The sequence below is a fragment of the Conger conger genome, chromosome 18 (assembly GCF_963514075.1).
Source record: "Conger conger chromosome 18, fConCon1.1, whole genome shotgun sequence".
Lineage (NCBI taxonomy): Eukaryota > Metazoa > Chordata > Actinopteri > Anguilliformes > Congridae > Conger > Conger conger.
In genome coordinates this window covers 19,798,988-19,821,726 of record NC_083777.1, presented here as the reverse complement: position 1 = coordinate 19,821,726, position 22,739 = coordinate 19,798,988, and the positions used below count along the sequence as shown (strand labels likewise).

General features: G+C 41.9%; 1 protein-coding gene across 2 annotated transcripts; it reads left to right on the top strand.

The window, feature by feature from the left end:
* The first annotated feature begins 2,179 nt into the window (after positions 1–2,179).
* On the top strand, positions 2,180–19,460 carry anxa11a (annexin A11a). Of its 2 annotated transcripts, none has more exons than XM_061227850.1 (15): positions 2,180–2,338; positions 5,120–5,386; positions 6,572–6,666; positions 7,241–7,387; positions 8,177–8,264; positions 8,692–8,786; positions 9,846–9,959; positions 10,213–10,303; positions 12,101–12,180; positions 13,599–13,655; positions 14,183–14,276; positions 14,716–14,811; positions 16,350–16,408; positions 17,298–17,420; positions 18,512–19,460. In XM_061227850.1, exons 2-15 carry the CDS (start codon positions 5,140–5,142, stop codon positions 18,569–18,571), a joined length of 1,446 nt encoding a protein of 481 aa, XP_061083834.1. In that variant the 5' UTR covers positions 2,180–2,338; positions 5,120–5,139; the 3' UTR covers positions 18,572–19,460. The 2 variants fall into 2 exon arrangements, with proteins under 2 accessions (XP_061083834.1, XP_061083833.1); XM_061227849.1 differs by having other exon boundaries at positions 7,097–7,387.
* Positions 19,461–22,739: the final 3,279 nt, after the last annotated feature.

Genomic DNA, 22,739 nt, shown 5'->3' with positions numbered 1-22,739 from the left:
CATTCTTTCATGGGGCCCAGGATTCCTTCTGGTCCCCTACCTGCTTCTGAGGGGCTCTATGCTCTCTCATATAGTTAGCATATAATACCCTTTCAGCAATGGAGACACAATATCGCTCCCAAATAAGCTGACATCACTCTGATTCCAGGAGTCAAAGTAATCTATCAATAATATATCAGAATGCATGAGTGTTCTATCCTGGTTTAAATAGGTCAAAACAATGTGTCAATATTTGTATGGAGGGTCCTCCATATGTTAGGCAAACCGAAATTAAACATATGTATATTGTTCCTTTTCATGGCAAGGAAGCAGTGAGCCAATGGCAAACAGGACAGCTACACAGGGCAGCTTGAATCAGCTTGTATGATGTTTGTCTTCATTTTCAGTGCACTGTTTTCTTTACACCATGAGTGTATTAGTACTGTATTAGTATTGTACCGACAGTGCTCTTTGATGAGCATTTCCTTCCCTACCTTTAAGATCAGTGGTCAGGCACCTTTATTTGGCCATACGTATCTCACTTTAGCTTTAGCTCTGGGGCTCAGTGGCACTGAATATGCACGCATACTCACCTGAGGTGCTTATTCTCTGATTGCCCTGATTTGCCCTGAACATAAAGTTCTTCCAAAAGTAGAATTGTTCATAGTATTATAATGGTAACTATGCACTCAGGGTTATTATCTGAGTTATTATCTGCTCTCCGACAGGGTAGAATGTGTAGGGAGCAGGGATGGGGCCTCTCCTGGCAATGTACTTGCATGACTCGTAAGCACTTACTTTTAGGTGTAATAATACATAGGCTACTCTATATGTGACTGGAATATCCATAACTGGACATTGTAATGCTGATGGAATAATTACTACTGGTAATTGAAAGTTCAAGAACACTGACTTCAAATGAATTTTTATATATGTTTTAAACATAAAAAAGACAAAGACTGCTCTTCAAAGGGTTAATGGAATCCTGTAGGGGTGTTCCTGCATGTTCCACATTCTATTTTAATGACCTGACCAGATAAAACTTGTAGTAGTAGCTTGTGTGTGTGTGCATTTAATATAAATTACCTTTATCATGGAACTCTTGAGTTCAGCCTTAAAATGTATTGCTTTGAGTTGTGAGCCATGGGTAGAATAATTGTTTCTCAGTATTATTTTGTAATAGCAAACATCTATCTATCTAAATATAGCTGCCTCCAATGAATCATTTATTCCCTTTGTATTTGTATTGTGAAATTATGTGATGCTATTTGTGAACTTTATTTCCAGAATGAAAGCTCATTTCAGTCTTTAACATTGATATTCAAGATATTAATACATCATTGTAGGATACTACCAAATAATTGTTCATACAACCTATGGAATTTGGTCATGTAATAGGGCTTCCCTAATAGGGTGGAGCCTTTCAAAATGAGTCACCAAGCGGCAAGCCAATACAATGACCATTATTTTCCATCACATACATTCCTCCAAGTTACTGCTAACTAAATGTAGTTCAATATTTCACAATAATAAACATTTAACCCATAAACCTACCCAGTCACATGGCTAACAAGATGCCCAGTTCTTCTGTCTCTTCCTATTCTAAACCCCATATCTGATTATATACTTACTTAAGGATTATAATTGCTTGCTTTATGGTTTTATATGGATGAAAGTGTAAGAGACTTGAACACGTCTACAGCAAGTGCAATTTCTATAAAATAAATAGTAGTAAATGTTCTATTTCCTGAGCACTACATACTAGTTCAGATCTCACCTTGAATATTTATTGGTTATTAGGTGGTAATAACAGCCAAAAAAGAAATATTTTGAAATTGAACCTATGGTATCCCGTATTACATTTGATTTATTCAAAATTAAAATAGATAAGTCACATTCGCTGAAAATAAAACTTTAGAAATAATAAAGGTAAAAAACGGCTTTCATTTGCATTTTTCAGCTTTTTTTTTTCTAAACTGGGATCCCTTATTTGTCACTGACCCCTGGACTAGATGGCAAATTGCAGTACTGCTTTTTGTTACTTCACCCCGATGACGCTGCTGAACATTCCATGTCCACACTTTCTTTTTGTTTGCATTTGCTCAGGTTTTCCTTCTCACGAGGTCACTGTGAATCACACAGCAAACTGTAATTATGTTCTGTGTGCAACGTCAGTATTTTGCTGCCATGACAGTCATGAACAGGGGTGTGCCATTGAATGGAAACTATGCGACCCACCCACTTTAGCAAATACATATTAGCTTACAGGCTAGCTACTTCCTGAGAACAGTATTCTCTGGTATTCTCCTGTGGTTCCGAGGGTACTCCTTATTCTGTGGTCATTTATCACCAAGCCAAAGTAAGTAGAAATCTTAGAAAAGTAGCATAAGTAACGGTAACTACTATGTTATGATAGTGGGTAGGGGTAATAGATGCTTTATATATTTTAACGTTATCGCCTAGCTCATAATAGTGCAAGTAACATTTTTGCAGACTAAGTAGCTCACAGAACTACGTTATAGTTGGCTAAGACAGGGAAATGTTTTTTCCGTGTTTTCGGCCTCCGATTTTTTTACGCGATCATAGACAGATCAACTGGCTAAAATTAACAATCGATCGGTCTAATTATGTGTATCCTCTTGTATTTTAATTTTAAATAACGTTAGCTGGCTTGCTGTGTGGTTGGTGATTATTAGCCAATGTATTGCTGGTTAGCTCACTCATAGTAGTTAGTGTTTCCATTTTGTTCTTGTCCGAGTTGGTTCTAATGTGCATAGCGACCTGCATTGCAGGGTGTAGCAGCGCTGTTCTGCAGTGCACTGGAACATAAGATAAATTACACACGACAGTCGACACTTGTCAGTTAGCTAGCCAGTTAGGTAAAAGTGAATAGTTACCAGTTTTTTTTATAAAGTATCCTGCTCGAACACTTGGCTAACTAGCATAGTTAGTTTTAGTATAGTTTGAAACACCAGCTATCAGATAGCTAACTAGGCAATTGTCATAATGTAACGTAGAGCTAGCTAGCTAACGTTTTGTTCGGTAACGTCGATTTTGACGAGCTTATAATATTTCACCCGCTTACAAACCCGAGCTAACACTACAGTGGCGTGTTGGGCCTATCCTGATCTTTCTTGCTTGTTGACATAGCTAAATTAGATTATCTCTTTACCCATAATTAACTTTGGCTAGGCTGTAGCTAGCTTGTTTTGTTAGCTAAACTAACATTAAATGTTAAAGTCGACGGCGCTGTGTATTTGTGTGGTAATATTACAGTTAAATTGTTTTTTTTGTAAAGGAACTGTTGTGTTAAACCTTTAAAAAATTGCCTGTAAATAGAACATTTGGTCAATTTCATATTTGAATGGATAATATATTAGCTAGTAACTTTGCTCCCGGGTTCCCTCCTGAATATCGTTTGAATATTGTTTTTGATTAAGTTAGGGAAGAAGGAAGTTTAGTTTCACTTCTGGATCACTGACAGTAGAGGTGCAGCGTGCAGCATGCTGCTAACATTAATAACGTTATCTCACGTGCAAGCAAGCACAAAAACAATAATAATAATAATAATAATAATAATAATTAGGGTTTTAGAGTAACAACTTTTTCTCATGAAGGATGGAGCCACGGTGCAAAGTAAAGCCTTGGCGCTGCAGACAGCAACTTTTGTGGTAACTAGCTAGTTAGCTACAGCTGTGTTCAAATAAAGAGCAGTGCGTAAAAAAAAGGGAATTCTCTAATTAAACTCCACACTGCCATTATTTTGAACACGCCCCTTTCAATGAATGAGTCGGTTACCTAGAACAAGCAGCGTGCATGTCATGACAGTTGGGTCTTTTACACACTTTAAAATTTACACCACTACATCTAAAAGTAAATTATTTGTCATGCAGAAATATCACGTCTACTAATAACAGTGGTTCATCAAGTTACTGATGTTGTACTGCTATTTTCTTGAACAAGACTATATTTATGTTCCGCGATTGGAAAAAAAAAGCTTGCTACCTATATCTTCATTTCTGGGTCATCTGATAACACGATTTAAACCCATTTAGTTTGCTAATTTAATCTCACTAAAAGAAAAATACCGGAAATGCCTGGTGGTATCTGTGGCTGTAACCAACCCAGAGTTCAGACGCTAACGCAGCCCTGTTTGCCCTTCCGAACCCCAGACCTGAAATACACTAACTCGCTAGGAATGCCCAAACCAGGCTAGCATCTCGTCTGTAATGGCAACACCCTATCAGAGCGAAACAAAACTCAAACGAATGCTCTCGCCAGGGCTGGTATGCTCGTAGCCCTTTACATTTTAATAATAGCACGACGGCAGTCCATTAAAAATAAATTTAAAAAATAATACTTCAAAAATAATACTACGTTAACCTGTATCTGATGACCTCATCATCATTCATTTCCCTTTCAAGTCATTGGACTTGAATTAAAAATCGAAATGTTGCCCTTGCATTTCCAGCAGTTTTTTTCAACTGCCTGTTCAGGCATACTACAGTTCAACAAGATCCGTCCTTGTAATAATTTAGGTGGGAATAACTACCATCAGAACCCACCCAAAATGTTATGAGACTTTAGGTGAATGGTAATGTTACAAAGCAGCAGGCTTTACAAAAGCTTGTAACTGGGTGATTAACAGTGCCTGGTGGACTTAGTTTAACAATTAGGTAACAATTATGTCCCGAACTGTCAATGTAGAAATTTGCACTTTGCATTCTCTTAGTCTAGTAGGCTCTTATCTAGAGCAATTTACAAAAGCGGAGAATGTTACTCTCACAAAATCCTGGTATTTTGAAAATGTGATAAAAAAAACTGTAATCCAGTTAAATTGTGATCAGAACAGATCAGAAGCGCACTTGAATGTTCCTTTTCATGCACTAAAAATGTCTTGATGGAAAACTGCTGCAAAGTTTTGACTCAAGTCTGTGTCCGTGACATGAAGTGGCTTTCTGTGTGCGTGTTGTTTTCTTGGGCCCTGTCCTAAATGGATTATGGGGAATGTAGTCCAATCCTCTGTGAAACAGTGTACATATTGTTCCCATTGAGCCTTGAGGCCTACTTGTCTTTTAAAATGGGAATGGTGTGGCTGCTCATATCTGAAAGAATGCGAAAGAACTGTGCTCGCTGGCAGTTTCAGGTCCCGTCCTAACGATGAGCTACCCTGGGTATCCCACACCGCCGGGAGGCTACCCACCCCAGGCCAGCGGTTACCCGCCCCAGCCGGGAGTGTACCCACCCCAGTCCGGTGGCTACCCACCCCAGCCGGGAACGTACCCACCGCAGGCCGGTGGGTACCCAGGCCAGCCAGGAGCCTACCCTCAGCAGGCTGGAGGTTATCCTCCCCAAGCAGGGGGCTTCCCCCAGCAGCCAGGCGGATACCCTGGTGCGCCTCCTGCAGGTAAGTCACTTGGTCATTCAAAACTCATTTTCATGGAGCGGTTGCTTCGGTCACCGTCAGTACAAGATGGAGACCACAAGGAGTACTAGTTACAAAAACAATTTATTATAAAGAAGATGAAACGCGAAAAGAAAGGATCACTGACTTCCTGGGGGTGTAGACGGCACAAGTCAGTCCCGTTGAGTGGCAACCCATCCTCTTATATTGATATATTAATGAAATAATAAAATATTAAATAAATGATTATAGTTTTTGTGGATCCAAGAATGAAGCTTCTGGGTTCTCATATTTGTTTTCTAGCCATGTATTCTGTGAAGGGTGCGTAATGTCAGTTTTTTGGTGGTGTGGCCTGTTGGATCACCGACCTGGAAAAGCTGAAGTGTGAGGTTTAAGACCAGTTCCCGCTCAGTCCTTTTTCCACCGCCCCCTTCTTTCCGAACAAGGAAGGAAACTGTTACACATTCCTGAATTAAAGCAGTGAACACACGGGATTGTGTGCCTATACATTTCTTGTGGGGGGCTCGACGTTCCCTCTAAGCCTGTCCCCACGTGCATAGCTGTGGAGAACTGTTAAAAATCCTGTGCTGTAGAAATCACAGGCTGCACAGAAAAATGACAAACTTTCCCTTAAAAAAACCTGAAAGGCATTAAACATATTTGCACACAGTATTTTGCGCTGGTCTCCATTTCATGACCCGAGAACATGCTGAGGGATGACGCAACCTTTCCAGCATTGACTCGGAACACTTCCTGATGGCCTGCTGATGAATTCACAATTCAAAATTTGCATAATACTTCTGCTTCTCTGTTTTTTAAAGCATAGAATTTTGTGTGACTAATGTCTTTGGAATTTGTATTTGTTTTCATAGACATATGTGACATGGGGTACTTTTTAACTCTTTCATTTCATTATAATGAGTTTTATACAGTTTCTTCTAAACTCAGATTGTGTAATTCAACTCTTTTGCAGATACAGATTAAGCCTAGTCTCCATACAAACTTGAATTTAGTCCAGGGCTGACATTAATCTGTGTCTGTCAACCTGACCCTTAATGTGTTTATATTCATGAGCTTTTATGGTAGCTCTCCTGTTTTGACTTCACTGGAGATCATATATGTAAACAGTTAATCCTGTCATCGCAGCAGTGACCTTTGGAAGGATTCAAATTGTGCTCTTTGTTTTAGGTGGATGGGGAGCTGGCGGTGGTTTTCCCGCCATCGGTCTGGACAACCTGAACCTGAACAACCCTGCATTCAATCCTGCCAATATGGCAGGAATGGTAAGTCTGCCATCTTAACAAAACGGAACTCCAATAACAGTGGAAAGACATTCCTGTAAAATGTACTGTCATTTAAGGGGCTGAGTTATCAGGTAATATCCATTTTAATTTATCTAAAAAGCAGAGTAATCAAACAGCCTCCTTGCTGGCCTCCTGACCCATCTCTATCCTTTCTGCTTTAGCATCATTGTAAAGCTAATGGCCAAACGTCGTATTAATTTGCCAGCTAAAATTGCTGTAAAATTTTCCTTCTTGCGTTTGTGCTTGATCAGTTTCCTGTTCTTCAGTGTTTTCGTCCTTAACCGTATGTTAACAGCCCCTACACCTGTAAACTCCTGTGACTCTGTCGATGCTTTACCCTGACCTGCCCGTGTCTTCCTGTGTTTGCACGTGCCCCTTTTTCCGGATGCCATGTCTCTCGCCATCCCAGGCCAACCAGATCTCCGCAGCCATGGGAGGGTTTGCCCCCAACCCGTCCATGTTCACTCAGGCATCCGGTGGGTACCCCACCCCACAGCCAGGCGGGTATGGTGCTCCCCCCCCTAACCAACAGCCTTATGGCATGTACCCCCAGCCAGGAGGAGGCATGCCCCAGGGCCCGGGGGGCTATCCCACCGCCCCTTCCCCGGGTCAGCCTATGCCCAGTTACCCAGCAGCCCCTGCGGCCAACCCGTCCATGCCGGGCTTCGGAGGAGGCGCTCCGGTCGCTCCGCCCGTTAACGTAAGAGCAAAGCACGAAACCGCACATTTTCACCACCAACGCGTTGTCTAAGGCACAACGAGGAGGCTCGCCCTCCAGGAGTCCCTCTGAGAGTGTTAGGCTAAAGTATGATATTATATTGTTTGTAAAATGTGGCTTGTAAATACACTTTGCCTGATCGTTGTGAGACATGCACTATGAGTGGTGCATCTTAAAGGGGAAAAATGACACCCTCACCCTGTTATTTTGTGTGTCAAAACTCTATCAGCAAAAGTTATATATTTTCTTCTAAATATAATATTTATCTCCAAGCACCCTTTTTTATTTTTGTATTTTCTTTTTACTTGTGTCAGGTGTACAATCCCTATTCTCTTTTTAAGTATAATCTTTTGTGTACTGCTTGAAGTAACCACTGCTGTTACGTTCCCATGCGTTGGAGTCTCTATGTGCCTATTGGCTGCCTTCTGCTGGTGCAACCAATTGATTGATTGCCAATTGAGTTCACCTGGCAAAAGGAATAAAGCCAATGCCTCTGCAGTTTAGAGAGACACTTTGTGAAGAGACACATGCTGAAAGCTGGGTTTTTTTTTTTGTGTTATAATTAAAAGTTTTTTGTTTTGATTAGTGCGATTCTTTTGTAATGGTTTTTTTTTGTATTTTGATTTTGGACTTGACAATTATTTTAGGTGATGGTCCACCATTGTCCCCCATGGTACGTGGGTAGAGTTGGGCCTAACACTGCTCACGTGTTGTGTTCTCCCTTTCTATTCAATCTGAATGTAAATGTGTTTCTGGGCATTGCTTCCTCAGAGAGGATTCAGAGGGACCATCAAGGACTTCCCAGGAGCCGACCCGCTGAAGGATGTGGAGGTTCTGAGGAAAGCCATGAAGGGGTTCGGTGAGCGTTAGCATTTAGCGTTCCGCCCGTTTTCATTCCGTGTCTCACTGTGGCCTCTCCAGTGTCTTACTGGATGAAGGGGTTCATAAGCGTTAGCGTTCCGCCTGTTTTCATTCCATTTCTCACTGTGACCTTTCCAGTGTCTTACTGGGTAATTTTGTTGCAGGCTAAAAATGACACGAATATGCCCTTTTCAGCAGAGTAAAATGATAATTTATGGTGCCACCCGGTATGCCGTGTGATAAACCTTTGTGGGTATAGCAGCTGGCGCTAGTTGTCGCTGTATACTGCTTACCTTTTCTTGTCGTTTACTGAAAAGGCCTGAACTCTCCATAGCCGAGAGTGGGATGGGGTCAGTCCTGCCATTTTTTGCATATTAAAATAATCGTATGAATATAAAAAGGCCGGTCTGTACTCGCCTCCACAGGCACCGATGAGGACGCCATCATTAATCTCCTGGGAAGCCGCAGCACCAAGCAGCGTGTGCCTCTGCTGATCACCTTCAAAACCGCCTACGGAAAGGTACTGGCCAATCAAATGTCGTGTTTTTCCATTTCCTGCAGTTAGAACCTCAGGGATTCAAACCTCTGTTTACCAAACACCCCTGAAAATATTTTTTTTTATTTTTTATTTTTTTTTACCAGACCTCAGTTATGGCTGGTTTTATTTGATTACATTTTTATTAATTTTGAGTGGGGAGTCCACAGAACATTTCTGTTGCAAACGTGCAGACCCCTGACATGTGACTTTGTGTGGAAAGAAACCCAAAGGGGCTTAGTCATCCCTTTTTATAATTCTAAATGTATTCATTTTATACCACATAAAAAAATAATGTATGCGTGGTTACACACATGGGTGTATAGGCTAAAATGGGTAGGAGAGTGTAAGATTGAGAGAGGAACAAAGATAAAAATAACTAGATTGCATTCACATTCACATTTACGTGTAATCAGACACGGTGTCCGAAGCAAATGGGGCGGTTGTTGAATTGGCTGCTCGCCAGAGAATACGAATCGAGGAGCCCTGGCCAACTTAAACCCACCCTTCCCCTATGAGACCGGTTGTGTCCGACCACCACACCCCTGATTATATAACAGGCTGATTTCTCCATTGTCTTTGAGTCTGTTCATGGTTGTCCTGTATGGAGGACTAAAGAGGTGAATCCGTGTCAGAAAATGATTTTTTTTTTAAGGGCAATTCCACAGTAATGTATGAGTATGAAAAAAATAAACTTAGTTCCCAATTAAACTCATTATGCCCTGAACAGTCGAGTGTGACTGATAAAATGTTAGTTTTAAATCATTGTTCCAGGAAAACAGGAAAATGCTTAAATTGATTCATTACTCCCATTACCATTAAAATCAATGCTATTTGGCAGCCATCTTGAAAACATTCAAAACCATTTAAAACGGTTTTCTCAATGTAAAAACTGATTCAGAACCATTTCAGATGATGACAAATGTGTTACAAAATTTGATTGGTTAGTAGATCGTCAAACAACATGCATTTCAGACCAAATTGCTCTTTATGTTCGGCCAAGCGGTGAAGTGTATTTTTTAATTCATGTATTTTCTTTATTAGGATTTAATAAAAGACTTGAAGTCTGAGCTTTCTGGGAACTTTGAGAGGCTGGTCCTGGCGATGATGAAGACCCCGGCGCAGTTGGATGCCTCCGAGCTCCATGATGCCATCAAGGTTAGCAAATCCATGATTGCTACTGCGTAATGCTTTGCTCTGAACAATGGTTTGTGCTTTGCATGTACTGCATTCATGGCTTGTATCGCAATGTGGACAATGCAATACAAGCCAGGAAAATAAGAGGAATTACATTCAAGCGTCTGTCACGTCATGAAGAGGCTGCACAATCATGCATTAGGGCAAAAGACAGATTTTAAAAGATTTTTTTGTGTGTGTACCCTTTCTTACCCTGTTCCCCTCTACTCCTCAGGGTGCAGGGACTGATGAAGCTTGCCTCATCGAGATCCTGGCTTCTCGCTCAAACGCAGAAATCAAAGAAATCAACGAGGTCTTCAAAAGGGGTGGGTGTGGCCGGCGTCTGTAATATTCAGTAGATGATCGTTTGGGCTGTTCACACATGGGGCGGGGTTTCAGGGGAGCTGAGCCAATCAGGTTCTCCTTGCTTCTCTCATCAGTGGCTGAAGACCAACATGGTTTCGCAACATACAGATTTCTTTGTTAATCATGTTTCAAACAGGAAATTTGTCTTCTGGGCATGACAAGTCAAATGAACCAATAACATTGCAACAATAGTGCATTGCAAGAAAAAGGGCTGTGTATATACACACTTCTCGCTGTACGACTCCAGGTAGTCATTACTTTCTCTTAAATTATTTGTTAAAGATGCCCTGCACGTGGTAGCATACAGGAATGTGCGATCAGGATATTAAGAAATTAATATTTCTATTATATTAAGATTGAGCAGATTAAGAAATTAACTGCAGAATTTGGCACAAAATCATTAAATGGATCACCCTTGCTGTACACTCTTGCCTATAGAGCACAGGTGTCAAACTCCAGTCCTGGAGGGCCGTAGTGTCTGCTGGTTTTTGGGGTGTTCTGGGTTCATTCAAGTTGTTGATTGGTTAAAGTATCCACACGCCTTGTTCTCAAGGCCTTAATTGGCCTTAATTGAAAGTGATTGAAAGGAAACCACTAAAACCCGCAGACACTGTGGCCCCCTGGGAATTCAGTTTGAATCTGGCCCTCCAATCCAAATCCAGCTCTGGTTCTTTTATCCCAGTTAATTAACTGAACGATTTGTTTTACTGATTGGCCCGACCACACCTGGCTCTAGGCTAAAGGAAGGGTGGAAAATCCACTGCCAGCTAGATGTGCTGACCGCTTCACACTACAGCCGTGTACTATAATAGAGAGCCTGCTAGCCTAGAGCTCAGCCCTCTGCTTCACTAAACCCCCCCCCACGCTTGGTTAGGCCCACGCTAAACTCACCTGTGGAATCGAGTCTCATACAGATAGCACGGTGTGGGCTACTTTGCGCTGATGACTTTGAAGTTGATCATGATGCTTTAGTCAAGCTCGGGGCCAGTGAGCTAACTTGCGCCCCATCTTTCCGCGGGAGTGAAGGAGCTGGTCATTTAGCAAGGCTTTCTCTTGAGCCAGGCGGTGCAGCAGAAGGTCTACAACTGATTGTGCCACACAGTCCTTCCTGGCACGCTTTTAAAAGCTCTCCATTTCTGCAGAAAGCAGAATCGGGGGTTGGCAGGGTTGCAGAGCTCTGTGCAGTGGACAGAACGGAGATTTTATTCTCTGTAAATGTATTAGCATGTTATTTTAAAAATATCGTTTCTGCTTAAAAGGGTTAGTATCCAGGCTGCCTTAAAATGTCAAGTGAATTTGAGAAGACCAGACACAAATTGGTGTACTTGCCTTATCAAGTTCACTTATCTTAAAAGTTTTATTTACATTTCTTTTACTTCTGTTATACAGTGTATCATTTGAACACACCCAGGCTTTAGTTTCTTAAATGGGACAGGCATATGCGGGTCGCCGAGTTTGTATTTTAGGCGTATGTTTGTCAGAGTTTGTATTGTCGGTGTAATGTGTCATAGTTTGTATTTTAGGTTTATGCGTGTCATAGAATTTGTATTTTGTGTATGTGTCAGGTTTGCGTTTTCAGTGTAAGTGTCAGAGTTTGTATTGTATGTAAGTTTGTCAGTTTGTATTGTCGGTGCAAGTGTGTCAGGGTTTGTATTTTTGGTGTAAGTGTCAGGTTTGTGTTGGGTGTATGTGATGTGCTACAGCTCTGTGTGATTTAGCCCCAGTCTGACTGTACGGGCCCCACTCATTTATTTCAGATTACAAGAAGAAACTGGAGGACATGATCGCCAGCGACACCTCAGGACACTTCCGCAGGCTCTTAGTATCTCTGGCTCAGGTAAAACCGCGCTCTCTACCTCTCACCGTGTTTAACGTGCCTCATGATTTTAATTAATAATCCCAACCTGCGCTAGGGTCAATCCATTGTTTTTTCTAACTCATTTTGGAACAATCTTATTTCTCATAATCCCAAGTTTTTACAAATGTTTGGTGACTGATAGAGGCTGCAGCTGCAGACTGTAGATAAGCACACCATCCATAAACCACGCCTCATCAGTCTTTCACTTCACACTTACACACTCTACATACCAGCCACACTTAAACAAACACACACTCGTCATGGACTCGCATGCAGGCAACCACGCACACAGATCGAACTCACACATCCATATACACCAATCATGCGCAGACAAATGCACCTTACACACATACACAGGCGCACACACAGGCACTGCTGGGGTTGAGACAATGGCCATGCAGAGGAAATGTGACTTTAGTCAGGAAGGACAAAGATGCTTTACTGCCAAGCCAGGCACACCACAGCAATATGAGACTAAATTGACCTCTGTTCTGTTTCTGTTCTCCTCTCTTGGCAAGATCTGTGGTCTGAGGTAAACCTCAAGCATTGGTGTGAAGACTGAACTTAACTAGCTACGTGCTAAAGCGCTGCTACAGAGCAACAAGTGCCTAATGCACATAAAAGTTTTGTATCAATTGAAAATTGAATTATTTTTGATATTTGTTTTTATTTGCATAGTTAAAATGTTTTTCCCGTGGAAAAACTAAACTTCTGAACTCATTTACAACAGGAAATTAAGAATTGGTGATTTGGAGTTGAGGAAATGCACCCAGAAACCAAGAAGTAATGATAACTTTGCAGCAACGTTATTTGCCATAATGGTCCTGTTGGCTGTTTAAATAAACAAAGGCAGTGTTGCCCTGACTGGCTGAGGTAATTCAGGATCCCATGGGACTTATCTCTGCGAGCGGAGGTTTCCCTGGCGTCTTCGCAGAACTCCCCAACTGCTCAGTATGGCTCATCTAATCACCCCCCCCCCCCCCCCCCCCCCGGTTTAACTGGCTGATTAACTTCATCCCTCTCCACACAAGCTGATGTGTGGTGAGCATTCTAAAACAAAATGGCTGCCGTGCATCACCCAGGTGGGTGCTACGCATTGAGGCTGGTCCAGGTTCAGTATGAAGTGCTTTTGAGGTCTCTCAAAGCATTATATAAGTTCAGTGCATTTCTTACTATTATGCGTGTGCGTGTGACTGTCCGCAGAAGAGCATAGCGCAGTTACTGCGGCTCGTTGAATTTGCCACTTTCGGAATCGGTAGTTAAGGCCACACTGTTCGCAGTTCCTGCTTCATGTTTCTGGACTGTCCTCTGAGATAGGCAAAAGAAACCTTATCAGCTTCACCCACAAATGAATAAATGCATTGGCAACAAATGAGATTATGTCTGCTTCTCCTCAGGGTAATCGAGATGAGAGACCGAACGTGGACATCTCTTTGGCCAAACAGGACGCTCAGGTAATGCCCCATTAAATAGATACTGAAAATATACTGCATGTAAAGTGTATGTTGCAACTAAATGCCATCCTTCGGAAAGGTTGAATTTTGAAGTCTATCAGAAGGTGTCTCCTTTACACATGTATCGTACATGTGTATGTGTGTTCATGTTTAATATAGAAGAGAAAAGGCAGGCAGTGCGTATGCATCTGTTAAAGTTCCGTGTATTTTGCATATTGGAGGCTTTCTTCTGCATGAAAGTCCAGTGCGTCTTCCTTATGAGTATTAAGCTATTAGTGGGTAATAAGCGATTAGTGAGCTCTAAGCGATTGGAGATTGCTAATCGATTGAGTAATAAGTGATTAGTTGGTAATGTGCAGTTAGTGAGTTATTGCCGTATTAGTGAGTGCTATGCAGGTAGCTAGTAATACTGTAAGTGATTAGAGAGCATTAAGTGATTAGCGAAGGACAGGCGATGAATAGGTTATAAGCATTTGGTGAGTGAAAGCGTGTCTGTAACCACACTGTGTACTGTGGCTGTGGATCAGGCACTCTACGCTGCAGGGGAGAAGAAGCTGGGAACTGATGAGTCCAAGTTCAACGCCATCCTGTGTGCCCGGAGCAAGCCTCACCTGAAAGCAGGCGAGTGTGCATTCCTCATTCTCACTCTTTTCTGCTGCTATTCTTTAACATAGCATGGGTACGTGGGGCTAGAGAATCTCTTGTTTGTTGGGTTTAGCATTTGGTTTGAGCTGTGAAGCAATCTGTTATCTGTTTTCATGAACTCATTCAGTGTCCTGCTCTGTTCTGTATGTTTGTGATTTTTTTAATGTGTGTGCTCCTGTTCTGAAGTATTCTGGTGTGAAATTGATTTTTCCATAGCTGGGACTTTAGGGCAAAAGTGAAACTGAGTTATGACCCTGCACTGCTGACTAGCTGACACGGAATACCGGTCACAAACTGTCTCATGTCATTACTTGTTATGAAAATGTAAAGTGGTTTAGAATGTTGGAGAGTTCTGGCAGGGGCGGTACGTGCAGGGTGATTGACAGCTGTTGTGTGTGATGTCCTCTCTGCGCAGTGTTCCATGAGTACCAGCAGATGTGTGGCCGTGACATCGAGAAGAGCATCGGCCGGGAGATGTCTGGAGACCTGGAGAGCGGCATGCTGGCTGTCGGTAAGGGCACGCACACACACACACACACACACACACACACACACACACACACACACACACACACACACCAATAAAGACACAGGCCATTTTTCCTTTTAAAAATAACATTTGTGCACATACAGGATGTATGCTTCCTTTAGCACTCCTAGGGGCCTGCAGGGTCTTGTAGAATGTCTGTAGTCAGATGCACTGTTCTTCAGTGTTGGTATGTGGTGTCACTCACACCGGTTGCATAAGTAGGGTGAGCATAAGAGTTTGCATGCCTCTCCACTGTCGTTCAGTCTCCAGAGTGGGGTACACTGTAGGGGAGCTCGCCTGTAATACAGACTAAGCTCTGAAACTAGACATCGAGTCTGAGCTAACGTCACTTTCCCCTGACTATGCAGAGGTGGGACAGTTAGGGGGGGGGGGGGGGGAGGGATATATTTTATATGGGGCATTTCATAACAATGCTGTTTATGTAATTGTTTGACGTCATGTTTTCTTGTGTTTCCCTGCTATGCTATCGGCGTTCAGTGCCATGGTAATGTTAATGTGTCTCTGAGAGAGCGTGCTCATTCTCATTGTGTGTACAGGAGGCTCATGTTGCTGTGTGTGCACAGGAAGCTCCTTGTTGTGCTGTGTTTGCTGTTCTCACCACCCATCACGCATCTCTCACTCACTCGTGTTCGCGGTTCAGATGTGGCGTTTGCACGGTCCTGCAGAGTCAACCATGTCACTCTGAATGCACAATGATCTATTTTATATTATATTCGCATTAAGTTTACATTGTTGCACATTATATTGTTAATGGAATAATTTGTACACTCCATCCAGTATATAATGGAATAATTTATATACTACATGCATTACATATATTTTATTGTATGTACTCATGATGACATTATTGTATTGAGTATAAAATACAGATGGTATATGACAGGACTTGGTTAGACTGAAGCTTTGACTGGTGTCGTTTGGTTATTAGACCACAGCTGGGACTTTGGGAAATTGAGAAATGTGTGTTTCCTTTTTCCTGCGAGGGGCCCTTGTACACGGCCCCTGTGCATCTCTGCATGTCTGCTCCTTCACTCCCTGTACACCTCACCCTTCAGTGTGCCACCCCAGCCACAGACCGGCCAGGCTAGACCTGCCATTCTGCCTTTCCCTGTGTCTTCTGGGTTTGGGTTTGGATTCTGCGTATACTGAGAGCGTAGAACAGGGCTGCCCAACACCGTTCCTGAAGATCTACCATCCCGTATGTTTTCACTCCAACCCTAATTTGGCACACCTGATTCTGCTAATTGGCAGCTCAATGAGATCTCTAGCTGTTGAATGTGGTGTGCCTTGTTGGGTTTGTAGTGGGAGCCTACAGGACTGTAGATCTCCAGGAACAGGGTTGGGCAGCCCTGCTCTAGCTGTTGAGATGAGGTGTGATTTGTTAGGGTTGGAATGAAAGCCTACAGGTTGGTTGGTCTCCAGGAACAGGGTTGGGCAGTCCTAGTGTAGCGTAGCCAATCGCAGCTGCAGGCGATGATCCGATGTGTTGTGTTTTGCAGTGAAGTGCATCAAGAACACGCCAGGCTACTTCGCTGAGAGGCTATACAAAGCCATGAAGGTAAGATGAGCATTCACTGCTCACTCATTGTGATTATTATGATGGCCATTTGTTTTGACTGACTTCAGCCTGCAGCTCTGCTCCTACACCCCACTTTCTTTTGGATTTGAATACGTTTTACTGAGCTAGTCTGGTGCATTGGAACCTATGAAATACTCTCAAAGTGCAAGCCCTACCTTCTGGTCCTCTTGGTTGGCTCAGTTGCACCAGGCTATTTCAAATGAGCACAGAAAAGCATATTGCCTAATTGATTATGGATAACTTCTGCTTCTGTTTACAGAACCTGTTCCATCGCTCTTGTTAACAGACTGTACTTTAATATTTGTTTTTCTTTGTGGAACCTGGTTCCATGTTCATTCGGGTTGTTGATTAAACAAAATTTCTGCCATTTCCGGTCTTCGTTGGGACTGTACGTTCCCTCTCAGGGGAATTACTGCACTTTGGTCCCTTATCTCCACGATAAGGTTCTATCTGCGTTCGGAGTGGTTTTAAGATTAAGCTTCAAATATACCAAAGTGAATGGGCTCCAAGCAGATGCAACCTTCATTTTTACATATTTCCATGCCTTTAAACAGTATTTTTGTGTAAAACTTCACATGTGCCCTATAAACGATGTATTTATGACACCAACTATCAGTTCGAACCTTCTAATTCTAAAGTGTCTCTTGCTAAATGGTGATTAAGGGTGTTCTCTTACTGGGGAGTTAGGTCATGTGACGCAATAGCACATCATGAGAGCAAATGTGTGTGTGCAGAACAGGAAGTATCAGATTGAGAAATGGAAAAACGGTGTTGTGACATGCAGTTACGTTAGCACGAAAAAAAAAAAAATGCAGTGATTGGCTCCCTGACATGTGTTGCACTGATTGGTTCCCTGACGTGTTCACAGGGGGCAGGAACCAAGGACCGTACCCTCATCCGCATCATGGTGACGCGCTCGGAGGTGGACATGTTGGACATCCGCCAGGAGTACATGAGGAACTACCAGAAGTCTCTGTACACACACATCACCGTGAGCAGCCCTGCCTTTCCGTCACCCTGTTTACATTTAAATACTCAAACCATTTCAATATCCTAAATATTCTCATTGAAGTAAATGGCGGTTTTGTGGGATGTTATTTTTCCAGATTTTATCAGGAAATGCATTAATGGCATTTGTTGGCAGATGCTCTTGTCCAGAGCGACGTACGGGTGATTAGACTAAACGGGAGACAATCCTCCCCCCCGAAGCAATGCAGGGTTAAGGTCCGAACGCTCAAGGGCCCAACGGCTGTGCGGGTCTTATTGTGGCTACACTGGGGATCGAACCTCCGACCTTGCGTGTCCCAGTCATTTACCTTAACCACTACACTACAGGCCGCCCTATACTTTTCACCTTCGGTCTCAGCCAGAGACTCAAGCTTGACTCCCAAGCTTTTGCACTTTGACCACTGATAGGAGAGAAATCCATATTTACTGAATAATCAGGAGAAATCAGGAACAGTCACATCCCTATGATTGAATTATTTGAACCAAATTCTTTAAATCTTTAAAGCAATTAATTCATATGGGATTGATTTTGAAGGAATGCCCCATTAATACTATGTTTGCATTGGTTGGCACTTCCATATGTACTCTATACTCTACAATATACACTTTAATGCAGGATATATCAATTAATCGCACTAGTTGTGAAAATTGATACTGTATGCCATGTACAAACATCGTTTGTCGGCTAGCATGTTGAAAGAGTGATAAGATACGTGGTCTTAAATGCGACACATGGAAATGTTAAATACAGCATGCTTTAGAAAAGTACAAAATAAGTATCTTGCCTAACTTTAATATCCAAAATTGCTAATGGTTTACAGTCCACTACTAAGATTGTGGATTGAGAGGTTTGAATCTTAAACAGTCTGCCCAGTGGTGAGCACATGTTTGTACATTAGACCATGTACATGGCTATAGCATTTCGTCAAAGATCTGCACTGATACTTTATTGGAGAGTGGGCTGATCAGTTTAATTCCATCTTTTGAGGCTTTCAGCAAATGCAAACATTTCACAAAACATTATTATTATTTTTTTGTGATATAATAATGTATGACATGACTTTCTCGTAACAGGGCGATACATCAGGGGATTACAGGAAGCTGCTGTTGAAGCTGTGTGGCGGGAACGACTAGAGGAGTCTGCCGTTAACCTCCGGGCTGATAAAATAGGGATGAGACGGTCTGCGTCACCTTTCTGGAGCACAACGGAGACGAGCTCGACCATTCAGAGTACGTTGGTACATAAAAACCAATATAACAACAGCAACAGTCTTTGGATACTTTTTGGTAACTTGGATTTCCTGTGGGTATTGGCCCGGGTGTTGCAAGGAGTATCCGCCAATCAGTCAGCGTTGTTGAATTGTTTATTACAGCCTAATTTGTGGTTGGTTGAGCTCCTCTCTGACTTGTCTCGATTTTTATTTTGCCTGGATTCACTCTCTCGGCTTCTATCGCACCTCCTTATATGCTTGCAATACGTATTTGTTTACTGGTTTTAGACGACACTCTGACATATTGCATGTTTTTTGGTAAATTGCACTACTTTACATATCAATGCCATATCTTATATTTGCAGCTCTTGTTTTTATAGTCATGTGAGTTTGCTTTAGAAAGTATCTTTTCGTACAGCGTGTCAAATATGCTGGATATCAATGGATTATGTGTTCGAAAGAATGGGTCAGTTAAAACCGTATAGAAATTTAAGAGGTATATATTTTATAAACTGTTGTATAACATTCATACTTTTCCCGGTGCCAATGTTACATGTATGGTTTTCCGACTGAAATTATTTAACAATATGCCATAGAGCTGATTAAGTGTATTTAGATTCTCTATTGTCTAAACAATTCAATTGTGGTTTACTTAGTGAATATATGCAGACAATTATTGAATCACATTTAAATCATATCAATTCAAATACGTCCGGCTATTGTGCAACATAAATTCTTTCGCTTAACAATCTCATTTCTGCTCAAATATGTATTTCAATGCAAATAAAATGCAGGAGACCTTTTATGGTAAATGCTGTGGAATGATTTCTTCATTGTGTGTTTGTAATATGAGTTCCATCTGGCATGCTGACTGAACTACATCACCGGGAATGCTGACTTAAAAGCCTCTCTGCGATCAGATTCTGTCAGTTGTCAACTTCATGCAAAAGATCATTGTTTCTATGCCCGGCCAGGTCTAAACTCATTTGAGAACTGGAGCATGCATTTTTTATTTATTTTTTTAAACACTGCAACTTGTGGTCATGAGCTCATCTCATCATGTGGACTTGGGGTGTGTGTGCACACATGAGGTCTCTTGTAGAGAATATATAAATCCAAAAAGCTCATTGAGCGCAATTGCCAAAGGCTACAAACGCTAGCAGGATATTTTGCATTGTGATTTTAATCTTTCAGCTGATTTATGTAAGTATTTAAAGCATTAATATTAGCCTAACATAGCATTGCAGAAATGGCAAAATATGAATTGTTTTCATGAATGCTGAAAGGTAAAGATGCCTATAGGCATGTATTTAATGTATGATCCTGGCATGTGATTAAATTCATCACTTCTTCATGGGGACAAAAACTAACAATCGGAATGAAGACTATTTTTATTATCCTGGTTTTTTTTTCAGGCCTGGAATAGCCTGCATTGTAATGTGATCATAGCACTCCCAAATCCATCCTTCTGTATATTCCAAAATTTTACTAATTATATCAGGACCAGTGTTTAATGGAAAGAATCAGGAACTGATATCAATGTTCGGTGGCCTGGGTCCAGTCTACATTCATTCAAGTGCAAGTGCGATTCATATCTTCTTGGTGAGTGGATCTTCTTGAATGCCGAGCTTACCAAAATCTTGTTTGAGTGGCCTAGTCAATGTCCTGACATGAACCCAATTGACATGCTGTGGCAGGATCTGTAACAAGCAATTCATAAAAAGTATTTTGTGGTTACTCTGCTTCCTGTTGTTTACTCTGGTTCTTTTGCCTAATATTACATTTTGTCTAAAGAGCTAAGAGCAGTTTCACAGATGAGCAGCAATAGAGGGATTCAGGAAGGGGTTAAATACTTTCTCCTGGTACAGTAAGTATAATCTCTTCCAGCACTAAGCTAAATGAATGCTGAAGGGGCTGATGAACTGTATGCATTGTTGAATTAGTGTCAGTCATTCGATCCAGGCAGACAGATCATAGATTAAAGCTTATGGTCTGTGCTGAATTATTGGGCTGTCACTAATTTCTGTTGATAAAATGTATTTCTCTAACAGTTGCTGCTGTTGATGCTAACCTCCAGATGTACAGGTTATTGAAAAATAATACAACATATGTAGAGCTGTGCACCCCTGCTTTATTCCATTCCTAATGTACATGAATGAAAACAGATCTGTTTTACAGGTTGCATGTCTATGTGTATACCTATGGAGTGAGCCTGTGAATTCTGGAATGAAGAAACTACTTACAGTAAACCTTGTTTAAATGTGGAAAATTACATGACTAGTATAATGGTTCCAATATCAGCTAGGACATTGCAGTTGTTCCCTTCTGCCTCATCTGAATCCAGCTGTATAAAATCGATACTAAGAAATGCACAGAAACCTGTGTAAGTCACTGCATAAGGGTGTCTGCTAAATGCCTGTGATGACTAAGAAATGGTGAAACCCATGACCTGCTCAGACATTTCCGGCAGGGGTTGACCTCTTCTAGCCTCTGCTGCTGGGTTAATGTGCTGTAGCGCATTGTATGTACCCCTCTTAGCCTCTGCTGCTGGGTTAATGTGCTGTAGAGCACTGTATGTACCCCTCTTAGCCTCTGCTGCTGGGTTTTGGTTCAGCAGTAACACTTTACACACAAATACTAATTCTGTTACTGGCTTTACAGTAGGCCTTTACCAGCGAGCAGCATTTCTATTTGTGAGGCTTCGTATCGCACAGAGGCCTTCCTCCTCAGAGAACTGTCAGGAATTTCCCTCTTATCACCAACCTCCCCCTGATACATTCATGACTTAATTTCTATAATTTCTGCAATTCTTAAGCTGGATTGTTAGTTAGTGCTCTGTATAATTGACTGGGACAGCATCATTCCTCCTTTTGGAAAGGTTTTGATAAGTCTGTGTGTGTTTTGCTAACAATGACCAATGAATTCAGCTGTACTGTATGCAGGCCGCTAAAATACCCTGCTACCAGCTAATATTTAGAGATATTATACAGAGCAGTGTAACCTAACGCTAACTACTAATTCAGTTCGTAAAGAGGCTTCTAGCGGACATTGCAGAAAGTTGGTCTGGACCATGTTTTTAAGATGAATATTTGAAACCGTGTCGCTGATGCAAAGCTGCGATCTCACTGCTCCCCCTTGTGGAGAATATTCAACCTGCAAAATGTGAGCGAGAGAATGTGCGAGTCAGAGAGTTACAAGCCAGGCTCATGAGGTACTTTTTCATCTAAACAAAAAGGATTTGTATTGATCTGTTCCCCATCTGCTCTTTACAGAATCTGCATGTGCTGCAGTCTGTCCCACCTCACCTCAGTGGTGTCCAGAACACACCACATCCTGTGTGTCACTGCCTTCGTTAAGCCAAGCCTCTAATTCCACTAATTAAAGTCTGCAAGCCACTGTGACTGCACTGCACTGCTTTCTGTCAAGCTTATTCAAGAGACAGTCTCCACCAAGATCAAAGTCTGTCACCGAAGACACTAACACATACCGCCACTAGAGGTCAGCGTGACAATGTTTTATAAACTGATGCGGGCTTGAGGAGTATATTATTACTTTATGTAACATGAGATCTACATCTGTAATATTTAAGTTTCAAATTTGTGTGCACATGTTTAATGGCTTTTCAGTCATTTCTGTGCCCCTGATCAAAAAACCTGGAGCACGAGTCTCGGTGCTGGTTATGGCCCGGGGATGTGTAGTTCTGGTCCTGGAGGGCCGGTGTGCACCAGTTACCCTGGCTAAATGAGCTAACTGGCTGTTCACAACAGCACTGTTTCACACACCGATTACATCACAGTGAAATGTTTTATTCATGTCATTCATGCGCTCATCAAGAAATGTCACTAAATTGTCAGATGACATAAATGTTAGGGCTAATTACATTACATTACATTATTGGCATTTGGCAGACGCTCTTATCCAGAGCGACGTACAGTTGATTAGATTAAGCAGGAGACAATCCTCCCCTGGAGCAATGCAGGGTTAAGGGCCTTGCTCAAGGGCCCAACGGCTGTGCAGATCTTATTATGGCTACACCGGGGATTGAACCACCAACCTTGTGTGTCCCAGTCATTTACCTTAACCACTATGCT